At 32.1% G+C, this 20,668-nt stretch overlaps 1 protein-coding gene and 1 long non-coding RNA gene across 2 annotated transcripts in view; one reads left to right on the top strand and one right to left on the bottom strand.

Moving 5' to 3' along the window:
• Positions 1–11,978, bottom strand: part of LOC11407263 (uncharacterized) — a 34,876-nt gene extending 22,898 nt beyond the window's left edge. Inside the window, 4 exon segments of the mRNA XM_024771705.2 lie at positions 7,512–7,583; positions 7,674–7,790; positions 8,324–10,939; positions 11,744–11,978. Coding sequence (XP_024627473.2) covers positions 7,512–7,583; positions 7,674–7,790; positions 8,324–9,506 — 1,372 coding nt within the window. The 5' untranslated portion in view covers positions 9,507–10,939; positions 11,744–11,978.
• Positions 11,979–17,916: 5,938 nt separating this feature from the next.
• LOC11415439 (uncharacterized) lies at positions 17,917–19,216 on the top strand. Its single transcript, XR_003007479.2, has 2 exons — positions 17,917–18,292; positions 18,549–19,216. It is a non-coding gene; the product is annotated as an uncharacterized lncRNA (long non-coding RNA).
• Positions 19,217–20,668: the final 1,452 nt, after the last annotated feature.

Here is a 20,668-nt window from a genome sequence, read left to right as displayed (position 1 = left end):
TTGTAGATCAATAAGTGATCTTTGACCCATAAGATTTACGAATTTATTTCTAAAAAAATGCAGGAATCTATTTTATTTTATTTTTGAAAAAGCCGAAATGAAATTATATAACAATACAGTCCCTAAAGCATAAGGTGTGCCATAGAGACTACAATAGGAACCAAGAGTTACAACAAAACAACCAACCCAACAGAGCTACATCAGCCTATACCCAAACACACAAGAGGGCATGACCACCACTGCTGAGTACCGAACACAAAAGTAGCTTTTTTAGCTTTTAACCAAGATAAGGACAACATCTTGACCTTGTCTAAGAAACGGGGAATGAGAGTTATTACATTATTAAACAGACGATTATTTCGTTCATTCCACACAACACAGGCACAGATAAGCTAAATAAGTTGCATAAAAGAACGTCTGGACTTAGCACCACCTGTCAAATAAGTAAACTGAAGAAAATGGTCAGATAAATTATCAGCATCCACCCCCGAGCAACCAATCCAATCACGCACCATATGCCAAAGCGAACCAAAAGTATTACACAACAAGAATAGATGTTGGGCCGTTTCCGGATGACCGCAACCAGCGACACATAAGGACATGTCATTCGATAACACCCGTCGAGCAATCAAATTAGTCTTCGTCGGTAAACGATCTCGGAAGAGTCTCCATGCAAAAACTGAGATCTTCAAGGGAACCTGTTTGTGCCACACCAACTCCGCATCAGTAGTCGCACCAGAGTGGTCCTGAGAGGTTAGCACATGATAAGCACCACTAACAGTGTATCCATCTGACGGAGCAGGAAGCCAAACCCATCTATCTGAAACACTCGGAAACAAGAGAACATCAAGAAGTAAAGCCCTACACTCCACTAACATCTCCTCCTCCCACTGCCAGACATCTCCACCTCCACATAACCCCCCGGCTGCTCCTCCTCCCACTGTAGTAATGAAATTAAATTATGTGATATAAATAATGAAAAGACGGGATATAAATTATGTGATTAAATTATGCTACATTATACAGTCACAAAAATAAACGGAAGAAAGCTGAAAATATGTGAAAATTACTTGTTTAACTAAAAGAGAAAGAAAAACATTTCGAAGGGGTTATTTTGGGTCAAAATTGACTTTAAATCACCCTTATTTGGTAGATCAAAAAGAAGAAAAATTGTGACAGTTAGGGTTTGAAAAAAGGAAGAGAGAGAAACATAGCTTGTCAAAGAAGAGATAAAATGCATTTTTTCTAGATAAAATCATATTCAAAATTTAAAAGATTAAGTAGCTAAGGCTTTGTTTTCGAGTCTTAAGGGGAAGGAAAGGAAAGGCTAAGGAGGGGAAGGGAAGGAAAGAGAGGGAAGGGAGAAATGAGGAAAAACCTTCCCCTTGTTTGGGAGTTAATTAAAACACCAACAAGGAAAGGAGATGAAAGACTTATGTTATAATTTTATTATTTTACCCTTTTTTTCTCTTAAATTAATACATTGTATTATACTTTGTAATTTATCTTCTAATTTATTCAAAAGAGCTTATCTCATGAAAAACAAATTATTTATAGAATAAAAAAAACTTATTACAATCACTTTATAAAAAACAACTTATTTATACAAAACAACTTATTACGGTCTCTTTTTAAAAAACAGTTTATCTCATGAAAAATAAATTATTACGATATCTTTTATAGAGAAGTTGTTTTTGAAAATGAGATCGTAATAAGTTGCTTTTTTTTCTTCATAAATAAGTTGTTTTCAAAAAAGAGGTCGTAATAACCTGTTTTGCATCAATAAGCTGTTTTTCGAAAAGAGATCGTAATAAGTTGTTTTGAATAAGTTCTTTTTGAAAATGAGGTCGTAATAAGCTGTTTTGCATAAATAAGCTGTTTTTGAAAATGATGTCGTAGTAAGTTGTTTTTTATAAATAAGTTGTTTTGAATAAGTTGTTTTTGAAAAAGAGATCGTAATAAATTGTTTTGTATAAATAAGCTGTTTTTGATAAGAGACCTTAATAAGCTGTTTTGGATAATTGAAAAACAGATCGTAATAAGTTGTTTTGTATAAATGAATTGTTTTTGAAAAGAGGTCTTAATAAGCTGTTTTGTATAAATAAGCTGTTTTAAATAAGCTATTTTTAAAAAAGAGGTCGTAATAAGTTGTTTTGCATAAATAAGTTGTTTTGAATAAGTTGTTTTTGAAAAAGACATCTTAATGAGCTGTTTTGCATTAATAAGCTGTTTTGCATAAGCTATTTTTGAAAAAGCGGTCGTAATAAGTTGTTTGGCATCAATAAGCTATTTTGAATAAGTTGTTTTTTGAAAAGAGGTTGTAATAAGCTGTATTGCATAAATAAGTTGTTTTGAATAAGCTGTTTTTGAAAATGAGGTCGTAATAATTTGTTTTGTATAAATAAGTTGTTTTGAAAATGAGGTCGTAATAAGCAGTTTTGGATAAATAAGTTGTTTGGAATAAGTTGTTTTTTAAAAAGAGGTCGTAGTAAGCTGTTTTGTATAAATAAGTTGTTTGGAATAAGTTGTTTTATGAAAAGAGGTCGTAATAAGCTGTTTTGCATAAATAAGTTGTTTTGAATAAACTGTTTTTTAAAAAAGAGGTCGTAATAATTTGTTTTGCACAGAATTTGGCAATCTTATTGATGAGTGTTGAGAGCAATTTTTCCATTCCTTCACAAACTCTAGGGTTGAGTTTATTAGGCGACAAGCGAATATGGCAGCTCATGCCTTAGCAAGAGAAGTCATTTCCTTAGCTAGTCCCACAATTTATTATGCAATCCCACAATGTATTGAATCTATTATTATTATTAATGAAATGCTATAAGCATATTTTCTTCTTAAAAAAAAAAGGTTACAAATAGAGCTCGTTTGATGTTTGGTCCTTGAACTTCCTAATCTTTTGAAACAATGACTGCAAGAACAAAATAAACGGCTGGAACATCGTGAACAGGTTTGCGATCTTTGTCGATGAGGAAATAGAGAGTGACACCATGTTTGCAAAAATCTTTGACGTGAATTAACAGTGATAGAATGTTTGACAGAATTTGTCGTAGATTAGGATCTTGTATGCTTCTTTGTTCGTTGTTGTTGTTGTTTCTATTATTGGTTGGTTTAGGTTTAACATTCGTGCAATGCATTCTGCAAAATCAAGGAATGAAAAATTGAAAATGGATTGTTAATGGAATTGTGAAAACGATAAAGAGATTGAAAATGGAATTAAGGGAATTGAAAATTACTTACCTGTTATTGTAACAGTGTTTTGCTAGTCTTCACTCTATGCTTTTAAATCTTTTATTTTCCAATCTGATTTATTCTAAATCATAGATTCTTTGCTTTCTTTGATTGCTTATAGATGACTCATACACATCGTTAATTGTAACAATTGTTTTTCCTTTCTGAATTTATGTTGACTTGTTCAAACAAATTTTGAACAGTTTAATTGTTGAATAATCTAGATTATTCTTGTGATGGGTTTTGAAGATGAAGAGGGAGAAGATGAACTAAGGGGTAAAACGGTCATTACGCATATGTCTGAGATCCTCATGGGCACTTTGGTCCATTCACGTACTGACAGTCATTAACTTGGTTGAGGGACCAAATTGTAAATGATTAGTAATTGCAGTGGTTGTTCGAAGAGATTAGTAAGTTCAGGGACTACCAAACTTCAATTGAGCGCTATTTACAGGGATTAGAGGTATAAATAAGCCAAACAAAATGTTATTTAAATTGATCTAGTAACCTTTGATAAATGTTAGGTAAAGCCCGTGTTACTAAATGGTTTTAGTAACCTTTGAGAATAGTATTAGTAACATGCAAAAAATGTTACCCATAATTAGTAGCTCAATCATAGCCAAGGACTAATAGAAATGGTATTAAGACCTTAAAGGTGGGCGGCGAGTGGATTCAAGAGCCAAGAGAGGTGAGGAGAGTGGTGGTGGAGTACTTTAAAGAGCATGTTTCGACTACTCCGTGGGAGAGACCGAAGTTGGATAGTGTCCTATTTGTTTCTCTTTCATACGAGGAGAATGTGAGATTGATAGAGCCTTTTTCTTTTGGAGGAAATTGAAGCAGTGGTGAAAAATAGTGATGGTAATGAGAGTCCGGGGATGGATGGTTTCAATTTTTTGTTCTTCAAGGAATTTTGGCATCTTTTGAAGCATGAGATTCATATATTGTTTGACTAATTTCATGGTAATGCTAGACTTCCGAAATGTCTCCTTTCATAAAGCAAAGGTAAGAATCCCCTTTTGCTTTAAAAGATTTTCGTCCATTTTCCTTGTCAGGGAGCTTGTATAAATTGCTTTCAAAAGTGTTGTCGAGTATCTGGAGTTATGAATTTTGTTATCTCAAACTCCCGATCGGCCTTTTCGAAAGCTAGAAATTAGTAGATGATGTGATGATAATTAACGAGGTAGTGGAATTGGCGAAAAAGATGAGAAAAGAATGTTTGATTTTCAAGGTTGATTTTGAAAAGGATATGATTCGGTGGATTGGGGTTTCTTATAATATATGATGAAGAGGGTTGGGTGTCTTGGATTAAGGCTTGTGTATTTGGGGGTAGTATGTCAATTTTAGTGAATGGATGTCCGACGGAGGAAGCCAACTCCAGTTTTTCAACGACATAGGACCGTTCAGGAAAAGGTGAGAAGATGTCTTAGATTGATTCATGCAAAAACTGCAAACCGAAGCTAAGATGCACCCTCTTTTTTGGAGATTTTCGTAAGTAGGTAGCCTATGATGAGCTCATATCCAGATTATAAAGGACCTGGAAAGGGGAATACATTTTTTCCATATTATTTTACACCAAGAAAGCTTAGGAAAGTTGCCTTTAAGATGTAAATAAGCTCGCATGTTCGTCAGATTGCCACCAGTTGAAGCTGTCCAGTTTAGCTTATCAGAGGCAGGGATCAAAGGAAGCTCCATGTTAACAATTTGATTGTGGAGACTGTCATCTTTCTGCAGAAAGTAATCAGGAATCTTCCAACGACCTTCCCACAAATAGTCTGAAACTTTCATGGTCAAAGATGATTGCATATGAACTGGGATGCTCTAGTGATCAACTATATATGGTTCTAGATACCCATTTGTCAGTCCAAAAGTGGACGGTTTCCGCAATAGAGTAACGAGAACTACCATGAAAAAGTACATATTAAAAGGAACATTGCGAGTATACTTTTACAGATACATGAAATGAATATATTTCATAAACAAAAACCATATTCAAGCGATTTTTATTACTTATATTTTCCCTTCTACTTCAAATGAGGTAGAAATTGTTGTCGTAGAATAGGTGTCGGTGTCTTGCCCTTTAGAAGTTGTTTCCCCCTCAAAGATCTCTCTTCTAACATAGAATGCTGGTTTTCTTGGCAAGTTTGTGAGTACATATTTGTTTGTCAACACTGATATAACTTCAGACATTGTAGGTCGATCATTAGCATATTGTTCTACACATAAGAGACCAACATGAATGCACCTTTTCACTTCATCAGGAACAAATGTGTCATTTAATGTTGGATCCATTAGCTTTAGATACTCACCATCATTCCATAGCTCCCATGCCTATTAATAATTTAATCAAGTTAGAAGCAACAAAATAATATTTATTACAAAGAACTCAATGGAAAGAATTGACATACATGTCCTATTAGATTTAGTGGACGATCAACATCATAGAAGCTATTGTTTTTTATTCCGCAAACGATTTCAAGTAGCAACACTCCAAAGCTATAGACGTCAGACTTTGTAGAACAAACTCCTTCCATGGCATATTCTGGAGACATGTATCCACTACACACAAAATTCATAACTCGAAAAATAAATAAAGTTTTCACAAAATCATTAACAAAATATTTGATACAAATAAAGTTTAGAAAACTCACTATGTCCCAACAATTCTGTTGGTATTTACTACGGACTCCTGCTGTGTAAACATTCTTGCCATACCAAAATCAGCAATTTTTGGATTCATATTCTCATCAAGAAGTATGTTGCTAGCTTTCAAGTCTCTGTGAATGATTTTGAGTCTTGAGTACTTATGAAGATAGAGCAATCCTTGAGCAATTCCTTCTATTATGTTGAAACGCTTCTTCCAATCTAGCAGCTTCTTTTTTGTACAATCTTCACAATGAAAACATACTAATTAATATTACAATGTATAGTACTCAAATGTAGCAAACCAATATGATATTTTAGTTTTCTTAAATAATGATATTTACTTGGTTATTTTCAAGTTAGGATAAGACGTTATTTTAGCGAACTATCCACAACAATTACAGAAAATATTTAGTTATAAAAGCTAAAAGTTTTGTTGTAATTATGCTCTAAACAATACATAATAATGATCACAATTATATGAATTTGACCTAAAAAAACATCTCATGAAAAAGGAGAGGTTTGGGGTGGGAGTTTGTTTTACCTTCAGATTTAGTGAGTCTTCTTAGTTTTATGTTTGAACTAGGTGGGGGAAAAGGAGAGGGTTGGTTTCTTATTAATCAAGCAAACTGTTGTGTGGTCGTTGTGGAGATCCCAAAATGCTCACATATTTTCGGGGAGGGAAACGTATGTGCTTCAATTGGTGGATATGATTAAATTTACCTCTTGAAAGTTGTTTTAGGATAACGTTCTGCTTACACCTGTTCCTTCTAAGAGTGGGATCATGAACCCATTATGTCTTCGCACCGCGATAGTGAATTGTGGCGGATTTGTCTTGGGGCTGGCTAACTAAGGGGTTCTATACCTAGTCTTGCTCTTGTTCACCTGCGTACTTGAGTACTTCTTGTACTCTAATTTCAATATGGTTGTACTCGTGCAGGAATTCTATTCTTTTTATTCATATAATATATATTTTCCATTGAAAAAAAATAAACATGAAAACATAGACTTCGACATATTCTTACCAAATAGATAGAAATCCAGGCTTTTGTTTGGCATATATTCGTAAATTAGAATCCTTTCTTCCTCATGAATGCAACAACCAAGTAGTTGTACAAGATTTGTGTGCTGAAGTTCACATATAAGTACCAATTCATTTTTAAATTCCACAATTCCTTGTACAGATGTTTTTGAAAGCCTTTTTACAGCAACTTCTTGCCCTGTTGCCAACATTCCCTGAAGTCGTAAAACAAAAGAACAAAATTTAAGTGCATTTCCTTAAATACTTTAAATATGGTTCTTAACGTAATACACTTTGTGTAGTTATTTATAATAACAAACTTTTGGGAAGTTATGAATTTAAAGAAATCATGGATACTAAAATTAAGAATAGGACAAAGAATACCTAATAAAAAAATGCATATAGGTTTTGTGCAAAACAATAGCCACCAACAATCAAAAACAATATTACCACATTAAAAACATTTGTTTGCAATTTAACTTTAAAGTCACCTTATAAACAGGTCCATAGCCTCCCTGTCCTAACTTGTTTTCAGGGGAAAAGTCCATAGTTGCTTCCAAAATTGATATAAAGTTAAAAACTTTTATATCATGTCCCTTAAAATCGTCTTCAAGATCTTTGATATCATAAGATTCATTAGAATCCGCCAAACCTTTGCTCTGACCCTTATGTCTTTTACTTTTCCTATCTACATAAGCAAAAAAAATGAAGGTAAAGATGGAAAATAAAGGGATTGGATTTAGTCCTACTTACAAGACTATTTTAAATATCCAGATACCTTGAAGTGAATATTTTTGTTTCTTTTTGGCTAGCCATATAATGAGTGGGCATAATATGAGTAAAGCAGTTCCGATTGCAACACCTATCCATATCCACTTTTTTTTACCTGCATTTGCTATACACAATCAATATGAAATGTGATATAAGCATATTCATCTCAAACCTTTAGTTTTTGGTCTTAACTTGATGTAACTTGCTACTATAATCTTTGAGCTTGTTTGCAAAATTAAAATAGCTTACTATACTTGATAAGGTAGTATTAAATTTAATACCTCAAAGTCTGTTTGATAACTCTAGTGTATGATGAAGAGTTCTCTTTTTCCCCTTGGAGACAATGTTCGCTTATATAAGTGATTATATTATAAGATAATTTTAAATATTTCATAAATAACTGGAATGCTCCATTGCCGTTAGTTGTTCACGCATTCAATATCAGTGACAGTTTGATCATGATCAGACGGTTCAAATTTAATCTCAGTATTTTAAATTATAAAATTTAAATAAAATATACATTTTTTGAACTGTTTGATTAAGATCACATAGTCACCAATGTCCTGAATGCGTGAACTAAGGTGACTGTTGGGAATCCAATTTCTAAATAATCACTCCGAACCCATCTTATTAAAATGATATTATAGACTTACGTACCATGGGAATTTCGGGTTGATTTTGTAGAGTTTACCAAGGCGTAAAAGTTATCCTGACTCACCAAATCAAGATCTTGTGTCGAATTCCATGAATAGAATATACATCCAGTCCCATTGCGATAAAATTCTTGGAATCCATTGCAATTACAATTTCTCCAACATCTTATCTTGCAATCACTGTAAACATAAGTCACATCCTGTTCAATGGTTGATGCATTGTCTATGTTTGGTCTTCCAGTCTTTCTTTGAAACACCTCACCAGGTTCCCTGCAAGCTGGTATATCCTCCCATTTTTGGCACCCTCGATCACTATTATATCCATAACATATATCTGCATTTCCAATATAAGTCCCTTCATCACTCGTTAGCATCCCCGCCCAGTCTAGTGTCCACCCTGAAATATTCTTATAATTCCGATCTTTAATTTCAAAACTAAAGGAATCTTCATCCTTGTTAGAGACAATGATGTACCGATACATATTTTGAACATTGGCCGGAATATTCTCGAATAATCCATTGCTTTTAAGTTTTCCGCTTTTCCAATACACTTTGCCGCTTTTCTTGATGTTCAGTTCACCTTGTTTTGGTTCCCACTCAAGACTAAATTCACCTGAAGTTGTCCGCGAAGGAGTCAACCAGGACACCAATGACCAATTATATCCTGTTTTTCGATTAACGCCTAACTTCATCGTTGGGATCAAAACGTCTGATGGATAATCAAAACTCTGCCACAAAACAGTCTTTGACCCATTGGGATGAAATTGTTGAAGCACAAAGTTACCTGTGTCTAATATAGTGGCCAAAGTGTTGTTTATTGGTTGAGGTGAAGAGTAAATGATTATTGGTTTCCTATTTTGTGATTCTATTTTGAGCACACCAGAGTAGTCTAGTGATAGAACTGCTGAATCTAAGTCAATGGAATGATTTCTATCATACATCCACACCTGAATGCCATAATCTGCATTAACACTTATAACCAAGTGAGCATCTTCGCTAGCTAATGTTTGATCGAAAAATAGAGCAAACTTGCCTTGTTTTGAATATAGCGTGGAATTTGCATCAAATTTATCACCTGGCTTCAAACTATCACTTGTTGCTTCAACACAAATATTAGCAGTAGTGTTCCACCACAACCATAGGTATATCAATACAACTTGTTTCTTTATTTCAAAGCTTATCATCATTGATGAATATTGTTTCAAAAAGAAGAGAAATACTCACCAACTTGTTTCTTGCAATCTGCACTGCCCAACTTTGGGTTGGAAATTTGATACAACTGATTTTAGACACTTATCAGAGTTTCTTGTAGTTCACAAAGTTAATGTCAAATCAACTTTATCTTTATTTTTCCACTACTAAATGTTTCTCTACTACTTTTTTTAAAATAAGTTTACTTTAATACAATAATAATTGAAGGATAAGTAATGTATAGATAATAACGTCCCTGTTCACAAGGGACCTGACTAAAGTTTATTTTAGTTTTTTTTTTTTTTTTAACAACAAAATTTATTAGAAAGGAGAGAAGTAGAAAGAGTACTTAATTAACCCATAACTCAGGAACAATATAAGAGGTGCTTGCCCAGTAAAAAAACCAACCTCTAATTTAAGTATTTAAACAAATAAAAGGGTTTGAGTATCATTCATTATACAAACATGTTTCCCCCCTCCCCCGCGTTTTTTTTTTTTTTTTTTGCATTAAACATTTCTAAGATGTTACTTTGATCCCTTCTACAATTTCATCCATCCCTGCAATCTTTGAGGAGAAAATAACTTCATTCCGCGCTTCCCAAATCTTCCACAATGTTGCATGCCAGATAAGTGTTAAGCCCTTACGGTGCTTTTTTATTAAAGAAGAAAAGAACGAGGGAAAGTGACGTCCTTAGTTTCTCTTGCTCTTCCCAGGTAGAGGCTTGGTTAGTATATTAACCTTGTTGTCCCTCTTATCTTTATTATTCAAAAGTGTTGCAAAAATGAGAGAATATGCATTCTTTTCTAGATAAAAGTATATTCAAAATTTAATTTAAAGATTCAGTAGCTAAAGAAATTTGCACTCTTGCGGTTCAATTGAAGCAAAGGCCTAATTGCAAAAAGTATAGTTACCCACAAAATAATTCAACCTTTTATAACTATATTTACTATTAAAAAATATAAATGCATTGTAAGATTTGAAACTGAAACCATCCTTCTGATGTCTTAGTGAGCATTTCTTTTAGCAATCAAATTAAACGGGTGTATAAACTTTTTTCATATCTTAATATATTAAATCTCACTCCAAGTTAAAGTACAACATATATTAGATCTAGTAACATTTGAAAAAGATTACTAAATCAAAAACAAATGTTACTTAATTTGATCTAATAGCATTTGATAAATGCTGGGTAAAGTCCATGTTACTAAATGGTTTAAGTAACCATAAGAGTAGTATTACTAACATGCAAAAAAAAAATGTTACCGTTTAGTAGCTCAATCATAGCCATTCTCTAGTAAACAATTTTAAATACAGTTTTAGCTAATTTTGTTAGCAAAAATGTTACTAAATATTAAAATAGTGACTCAAATGCTTCTCTTCTCCACTTGCTGCCTTGATGTTTACCACTCCAGGGTGATGCTAATTAGTCTGCATATAATGATGCTAAAATCATTCTACAGATGGGGCTAATTATACCAAAAATAATATTGTTACCGAAAGTAAGAGTACCTTTCAAAACCTATACAAAACTACTTGTATGCTTTGATAACTTCATAAAAAAGGAAAACTGGAAAAGAAAAATAAATTTGAACGTAACAAACGATACGCCGCAAGTGTACGGCTATATTGGTTTAAGTATAAAGGCTTGTCGTTTCTTTGTTTATCAAAGGCTAATTCAAAACAATTTGTTTCGCGTTAAAAATAAAATACAGAATTTAATTTAATAATAACAACGATAGGCCAAAACAATGATTTTCGTTTACCTAAGTTACTCATACAAATTATGGTGCTTAGCTATGACGAGAATATAATATTTTTCTAGAAAAATACCTAATTAGAGACATCGTTTGCTTTCGCAATCCGTTGTCGGATTTTAGACGCATAATTTCCTACTTTCGTAGTGCTTAACTACATGTCTAAAATTCCCTTTTCTAATTCAGTAAGTTCTTAATTAATTAGAAAAGTGTTATAACTACTAACTTGATTAAAAATCTGAATTTTCTAAGTCCAATACCGTTGCCGCTCTTTCTACGCGTAAGCGATATTTCTATGTTTCTACTTTCGTAGTAAAGCTTTAAATTAAAACAGAATTTTCAGAACATTGATTTTATATGAGTTATGTCGGGACGACTGTCCTCTCGTTGTGGACTCAATTAAACTACACATATTGAAATAATACTCTAAATTTATCTTAGATGAATTCATATTAAAAAGTAAATAAAGGGACAAAACCTGTAAATCGACGAACACTTTGAACAAAAAGAACAGTTGCGGCCGTACTATATTACGATTGGAATGGAAAGGAAAAACACCTTAAGTGCAGCAAACAGAGAAAATAAAAGAACTGCATGACACAAATGTTAGTAGAAGTAATCCACCACAACCATAAGTATATCAATACAACTTGTTTCTTTATCTTAAAGCTTATCATGATCGATGAATATTGTTTCAAAAAGAAGAGAAATATACTGATCGAACCCGAAGGAGAATAATTTAAACTCTTACTATATGCACTGCCCAACTTTGGATTGAAAAAGGAAAAGAAAAAGATCTGCACTTCCCAACTCTTACTTAAATCAACTTTATCTTTATTTTTCCAGTGCAAAATGTTGCACTAGACCTTTCTTCATAACTTTTTTTAAAGTTAAAGGTAAAGATCAGTTTACTTTAATATGTAAAGATAATAATTACCCTAAAAACATTGTTCACAGTGTCTACGGTTCTGGTTTTTTTGTTCCAACTCTATTTAGATGATTCAAATTAGGAAATGAATACATATAAGTAAAAATAATTCAACCTTTTATTACTATTTTTACTATTCAAAAAAGTATTACAAAAATGAAAGACGTATTCTTTTCTAGAATAAAGCATATTCAAAATAGAAAGAAAAAAATACAGTATCTTATCATATTGTTAGTAGATTAAGTTCTAAATATGTCAATAGAATAAACAGACAACAGTGATGTTATCAACTTTCCATTACTTATCCTTCAATGATTGTGCTAAAGTACACTGATCTATTTTTCTTTTCTTTTAAAAAGAAGTGTTGGAGAAAGGTACTCTTGTGGAACATTTTGTAGTGGAAAATAAAGATTACGCTTCTCTGATTGAATTGGTGGGACATGAAATCTGATGAGAGCCAAATAATTACTTATCTTGTTGTTCAAAGATGTGCAATGCATTGTAAGATTTCAAACTGAAACCACCCTTCTCATGTCTTGGTGAGTATTTTTTTCTTCTTCCTAGCAATCAAATAAAATGGGTATACACTTTTTCGGATCTTAATCTATCTAAAGGTGAGAAAAACAAAAAGGGAAGTAAAGTTTGAAAACAAAACAAAGTATAGAAAGATAAAGAGAGAAGAGAACAACTCAAGCAATTACCCATAATTCGAGGTTAATTAGTTCAGTCCCCTTGCATTTCCAAAAGATTTTCCACTATAATATATCACACAAGGTTACAATTACTTACATACACATGTCTAAAAAAAACTTGCCTCACACTTGAGGACTTCTACGATCAAAGTTTAGACAAAAAAAAAAAATTATTGTGTTTACACTTTGATACTCAAAGTGGTAAACTAACTTAAAACTCAATAGACTTTTGATACTTAAGAAATTACAAGATTGCAAGATTGTAAGAAATTCAATAGACTTTTGACACTTAATTTTGTGAAGTCTCTTACGTTCTTCAAATGCTCAAGTTCCTTAAACAGAAGAAGAGAATAGATTCGTTGTTTGAAGAAGTGCCTGTGCATTAACTCTTCCTTTAGAAACTTTGATCAGGTTTGAAAGCTTTGCCTCTAATGGATTATTTCATTGAATCGTACTTGATGTGTTCTTTTGCTTCTTTTTGAATGATTTGTTGCATCCTCCTTGTCTTTCAATATTTTGTACACGTGGTCATAAGAAGATAAACAATGCTTCATAACTTGATAGTGACGTCTCTCCAAAAAAAGACAAAACTGGTCAGAGTTCATTAGAGTTGACCATGAGGTGTCCAGTTGACCAAGGACATGTACATTAGAGTGTACTTACATAAGAATTTGCTTTCCATTAGAATCTATAAGGCTTCGTGCAACTTCATATCATAGTCGTAGTTTTCAGAGCTTCTCTTGAATACCAAAAGCATTCATTTGCATTCAAATTTTGGTGTTTCATAACCAACAGGTTGACTTCAGAGTTAGAATTTAATTTTGTGGTACTGCACACTTGAACACACATTTGTGTATCCAATTGTTCTTTCATACATTGTTATCATCAAAACTTTAGAGACATTGTTCTAAAACTCACTTTGGTTCAACACTATCTATCTCTCTATCTATTTATCTATCTATCTATTATTATTCTTATTATTATTATTATTATTCTTATTATTATTATTATTATTATTATTATTATTATTATTATTATTATTATTATTATTATTATTATTACGGGCACTCACGTTGCCCTTCTTTTTGCTATTTTTATTACGCTAGCCCGTGTATATCATCCACAATATTTTATTTAAAATTTGCGTGCAAATTACAAACAATGTTTTGTATAATATACAACCAGTCCCACGCTACAACAGATATGAGATTTAGTAACAATTCAAAATTGTAACTAAATCAAAAATAAATGTTACTATTTAGATCTTGTAACATTTGACAAATGTTAGGTAAAGACTGTGTTACTAAATGATTTCAGTAACGCTCGACAGTATTGTCTAACTGGGACTACCACTCTTTTAATTTTCTGAAACACTTCACCTTAATCCGTACAAGTTGGTATATACTCCCATTTTTGGCATCCACCATTACTATTATTATAGTATCCTTCATTACTTGTTAACCTTCCAGTATATAATAGTATCTACCCTGGAAACTTATAATACTTACAACCTTTGATTTCAAAACTGAAGGAGTCTTCATCTTTGTTAGAGACAATCATGTATCGATACACATGTTGGACATTCTCTGGAATGTTCTCGAATAATCCATTGCTTCTAAGTTTTCCACTTTTCCAATGCACTTTGCCTTGTTTCTTAATGTTCAATTCTCTTTCTCTTGGACCTATGCAGAATTATATAATTCTTCAACATATATGTTGAAGAAATATTGCTAAACTTAGACAATTGCAAAATTTGTTAAATTACATAGGTTGGTTGAATCAATAATCTAATGTCTAAAAGGTGAGTTTCTTGAAAATATTGGAAACTTGAGGAGTCTGCTAAGATTGAATGTAGCTCACTTTGCTAGCATTCCAAGCGTAGAACTATTTTTCACATTATTCAGATCATATCGAAGAATCGCGAAATCATGATTGAGAAGGCTATGACAGATCAGTCAAACAAATCAGAAAGCACAATGAAAAAATCACAAATACCTAAAGCAAAGAAGGAATAAATTCAAAAAAAAATGTCTACCACAGTAACAATTGCGGCAAAGTGTAGCGTTTAAAATTCAATAAGCACACTCGATTCCATATATTTAATTTTTTTCGCAATTCCATCTATTCGCATCTTTGCAGCTTCTGTATTTGTCAATTCCATCTATTCCCATACAATGTTTCTTTTCTCAATTCCATATAATCATTATATTTTCTCACAATACTGTCGTATTGAATTGTTAGTGTTATCTTTGGTGTCTGTTTTCGTTTTTCATGGCATAGAGATAGCAAGTTTGGTGTCGCATTGAATCCTATTGTGCCGAAAATGAATAAACAAAGGCAATTGAATATTTAACTTTTTCTTAATTCCTTAACATCACAAATTTATTTGCATTTTTCATATCTACATATGGTTGTGGTTTCTGTACTTGTCTCCTACTTCCATTACCTATTTTCCTTCAAAATTTGAAAAAGAAACGCATAATCCAATCACTCACACGCACCTAGAAAATTAAAGCGTAAAGAGGAACATCCAGATCGATCAAGAAATTCACTACTACAATAATGACATTTAGCAACACTTGAAAATTGTAACTAAATCAAGAAAAATGTTACTAATTAAATTTTGCAACACTCGAACAATTGTTAGATAAAGTCCGTGTTACTAAAGAGTTTTAGTTACATTTTATAGTATTATCTGTAACAATTAAAAAGTGTCGCAAATGTTACATTATTGTAACACTTTTTGTATCACTAGTAACAATAAAAAAGTGTTACATTTATAATTTTTGAGAAGTTGTAAAAAGTGTCGCAAAATTGTCTAGACTAAATTTTTTTGAATCTACCAAATTTGTCTTTGCTTAAACTTCATTCATATTTGAATTAACTAATATTAGATACAAGTTTTAATAACAAGTTTGAATTACATACTCTACAATTTCCCCCTTCATTGTTCTTATTCTTGCATAATGAAAATGAACTATGCAACACAATTAGAACTATGCAACACAATTAGAACTATGCACACTACACCATTTGTTCTCTAGCAACACTTTTTTAGGGGACGTGTAAAAATTGTCCCTTAAAAGTCTCTGAGGCAACGTTTTATGGCTGTTGCCAAAAATATTTTCGCAACCCCTGATAAACGTCCCCTAAAATACTTTTGGGGACGATTTTAGAGTGTTACACTATTATTTCCTTGGTGAGAACCATTAATTGTCCCCTTAAATACCTTTGGGGACGATTTTAGAGCGTTACAATATTATTTCTTTGGTGACAACCATTAATTGTCCCCTTAGATACTTTTGGGGACAATTTTAGATTGTTGCATAAAAATTTCACCAACATCAAATTTTTGGTGACAATCTTCCCTCCAAGCTTGTTTACCAAAAAACAAATTTTCCCTCCACTTTGGCCTGGTCAACACACCACATTTCTAATTTTTTTTTTATTATATATAAAGAAAATAACTTCATTCAGCTCTTTTGGGTTGACTTTCTTCTCTTTCCAAAAATACCCTCAATTTTAAATACAAATAACACATGTAACAATGACATAAGAGTAAATGTAAATATAAAAAAAATGTAACAAACATGATATAAATATATATATTTATACTTACTTTTTCATTAGCTCAATTATACTCTTAAACAAATTATTTTATAATAAATATCGTTGTTGATGTCATTAAAAAAAATTAGATTATATATTTTTTGTTATATAGTTGGTGTCGTTGAAATATATAATCATAGTTGTCGCTGTGATTTTTCGATATCAAGCTATTGATTAGCGTTGACTCGTAAATTTTCAGTTCAACACCAAGCTTTATTTTTTCAAGAAAAGGGGGAAAAATCGAATAACCCTAATAATAAGAGATTAAGGGTTGGTTACGCAAAGGAAAGGTTTTAGCATCCTAAACATCTATATAGTACTTTATAGAAACCTCTTTTTTTTTAATTATCTTGTGCTAAATTAATTACTTACTTGTAAATAAAAGTCTAAGTGTGAAATAAAGAAAGAAAATGTGTTTGTTATTTTGTTGAACTTCACTTCGGGACAAATATGGACTTTGCACAAAAAAAATATTAAAAAAAACTTAAAACCTTTTAAAAAAGAAAGAATAATGAGAAGAATTTTTTTTAAAGGAAATAAGAGAATTTCAAAAATAAAAAATAAAATAAACAAATAGAAAATAAAATAAAATAAATAATAAAATAAAAATAAAAAACTTAAAACTGTCGCTTCGAAACCAATTTTTCGCGTACTTCAAAGTAACCTACCTGCCGAAATTTCTTCAGAAACGATGAAAGTTCTCAGCTTTAAAAGACGAGTAAAAATGAGAACTAAATAGTCAAAATGGGGTATGACACTAGTTAATTTGGTTTATTATAATTGAAAGCAACAAACATTTTTATTTTTAATTTTAATCAAAATCAAAATTTCATTAAAAAAACACTGCTCTTAATTTTCAAACGATTTGGTTTATTATAATTGAAAGCAACAAACATTTTTATTTTTAATTTTAATCAAAATCAAAATTTCATTAAAAAAACACTGCTCTTAATTTTCAAACGATTTGGTTTATTATAATTGAAAGCAACAAACATTTTTATTTTTAATTTTAATCAAAATCAAAATTTCATTAAAAAAACACTGCTCTTAATTTTCAAACGTTAGCACAGTAAAAAGAGCAGAAAGACGAGCACGTGAATGCCCATCTTTTCGCTAGTGTAATATAATATTAAGTTTTATGGGTCACTTCCTAAAAAAAAGTATGGGCCAAATTATTATTATTAAAAGAAAAAATAAAATATTGTACATCTTTCTAATTTTTTTATACAATTTGCATGTCACCGTGTTTTGTTATATTTTAATTATATAAATAAATATTAATAAACATAGTTTATCGTCCTTAAAAAAATATTAGTAAAAAAAATAATCAACTTAACTAATCCGAACTTATCCATAAAGAAAAAGAACACATTTGAAAAAAAAATAATAAAATAATACACACATAACTAAAAATTACACAATTTACACAATTAGAAGTTTAGAACATTATCCCTTCCAATACAGAGACACGTACACTTGCAGCCACTCACTTCATCCATTCGATTTCTCTCTTCCAATCCCTAACCCCTTACGATTTTGATTTCTAAGTATGCTTATCTTCTATCTACTTTGGATTCTCACTCCCAAATTCTCTTAATTGTGCGGTTCCTTCCAAACCCTATCGTGATTTTGATTTTCAAAGTTTACGTTATGAAACGCGAGCGAAACAAAACCCTTTGCAGTGCGGTGACAGAGAAACGACTGCAAGTTCGATTTCGCCGTTCACACCTAAATCCTCTGCGATGGCTGCCTTAAATTCTTCAACAGACTGTGTTGAGGTCATTTTCGGGTTGTTAAGGTAATTTTCGTTCATGGCTCTCCTTCATGTTTATTCAATTTCATATGTATATCACTGGATCTAGGTTTCATGATTCAGTTAGGTTTTTCCCTAATTTTTATTTAACAATGATTGATCAATTTAAATAATTTATCAAATTATTGATGGTGATGAAATTTGTATGTTATTTAATTTATCAAATTATTAATTTTAAAAAAAAATCAAATTATTGTGATTTTAAACCCAATTTGTGTTATTTGTTGTTTGGGTTTTGGAGTTGGTTTGAAGTTCTGCAAGGGATATCAATTAGCAAGAGATGGTACGAAATTCATTACGGTCAGCACCTCCCAGCCTTAGGCGCTACAAAGCGACTCAGAAACTAGAGAATGGTGACATGAGCGCAGGCCATACGATGGCACAATGATCACGTGAGGTTTTTTTCTCTTAGTGTTAGTTGATTGATTTATTTGTTAAAAGATCCCTCAGCTTTCAACAAAATCCAATGGCAGAACTTGATTCATAGAAAGTAAGGCAAAACTTTTCATATTGTTTAGTCAATACTTAATGTTCAATGTTGGTTGTTTTTATTCATATGAAGTAAGGCTAAGCTTTTCATAGAAATTAAGGCAAAACATTGATGCATTATGTTGGTTGTTCTCCTTCATAGACACGTGCCACAACTAAAATTTGACTGCACCTTGGATGAAGCACTTGTCCTTCGTTGGTGTCTGAACTACTAATCAAGATGGTCACATTCTAGTGGAAATGGATACTAGGGTATGTGTCAAATGGCTCGAAGGCAAAATTGAAGTAGCTTCCACTTGAAATGTTATGTTAGATTGTTGTGGAATTTTATCTAGTTTGTCTAATCGTAAGGTAATTTTTATCAAAATGTATAAAGAATGTTGATGCTTGTAGTGTAGCCCCCAAACAATTTGGTTTGAACCCTTGGGTTTGATTTGTTCCATAACTTACTCCTTTTTTATGAGTAAGAAAATGCTCCCTGTTATTTGATGTTATAAAAAAAGTAACCATTGGTATGAGTTTTTGTATCGATAAAAGTTTATAATATATGAATTTTTATGAAAATATGGTGAAGACATAAACTACAGAAATCAGAACGACTCTATTTTTATGTATAAATGGCATCCAATCAATCAAGGTTCAAAAGCATCAAACTAATTAATTAATTTATTTTTTTAATTTTTGAAGTAATAGGCAACGCTTATGAACTGTTGTTAAATATGCCAACAATGGAAAACGTTGCCAATGTTACTCCAGAAAAGCGTCCCCTATTCCAGGACTTCAGCAGGCGTTTATAAACAGTGTGCCCAAAGGTGCAAAAAAAGCGTCCCCTTAGACAATTGGCGACGCTCACATAGGAGACACCTGAAAAACGTCCCCTAAACCATTAGGCAACGCTTTTAGAAGTTCTGGCAACGATTTTGAATTGTTCCTGGAGAGGATAAATGGTGTCGTGCTTTTAAAGTTTCTTTTTCAAGATAACATTACCTTCACGTAGGAAGTCGAAGGGCCTACCTCCTTCCCCAATCTAGATTCAATAATGCAACCTTGAAATAAGTTTTAAGCTTGGCTTTTTATAAACTCCTTTATACTAACTTATATTATTTTTACTTTGAGAATTTTTAAAGGTTAAAGTACCACTAAAATTAGAACGCATTTCGTTAAAATACCTATTCATACATTTACTCAAGGGAAGCAACTTGTGCATTTTTTTATTCACTTTAAAACAAGATGTGGGTATATAAGGAGAACTTGAAACACAATAGTTTATTTTCATGTACAAGAAACGACCAATAAGAGGAGACAATAAAAAAAAATTATGTCATGATTTTTCAATAAAAACAAGCTACTTAATCATGCCTTTCACAATAAAACAAAACAAAAAGAATAAAGTTCAAGGGAGTTAGGAAACACTACGACTAAAGACACTTTATTAGGCTCCCCCCACACTTAGGAGAAGCATTGTCCTCAATGATTTAAGAAGAAAAATGAAAGAAACAAGGAAATAGTGGAAAAGGAAGCGGAAAGCTCACAATTTGCCAAAAAAATTGAACCCTAGAGGCCTGTCAGGTTGGCACGGCCGTGCCAACTTTAGCACTGGTCGTGCCATCATGCTACCAACTTCGGTTGATTTTGTGTGTTAGATCCTGGCACGGGCCGTGCCACCTTTCTGGGTCTTGTAACTTTAATTTTTATTGCATTTCCTAATCAATCTCGGACATTTACCTACAAAACAAAGAGAAATAACATAAAACAAAGAAAACAATTAAATCAATGGGTTGCCTCCCACGAAACGCTCTTTTAGTGTCACTAGCTTGACAAAAGTAAGGATAAAAATCCTTAAGGAGGGTCACTTAGAGTAAAATCAGCCAC

This window comes from Medicago truncatula, chromosome 8 (assembly GCF_003473485.1).
Source record: "Medicago truncatula cultivar Jemalong A17 chromosome 8, MtrunA17r5.0-ANR, whole genome shotgun sequence".
NCBI lineage: Eukaryota > Viridiplantae > Streptophyta > Magnoliopsida > Fabales > Fabaceae > Medicago > Medicago truncatula.
This window is presented reverse-complemented; position numbering and strand designations above follow the sequence as displayed.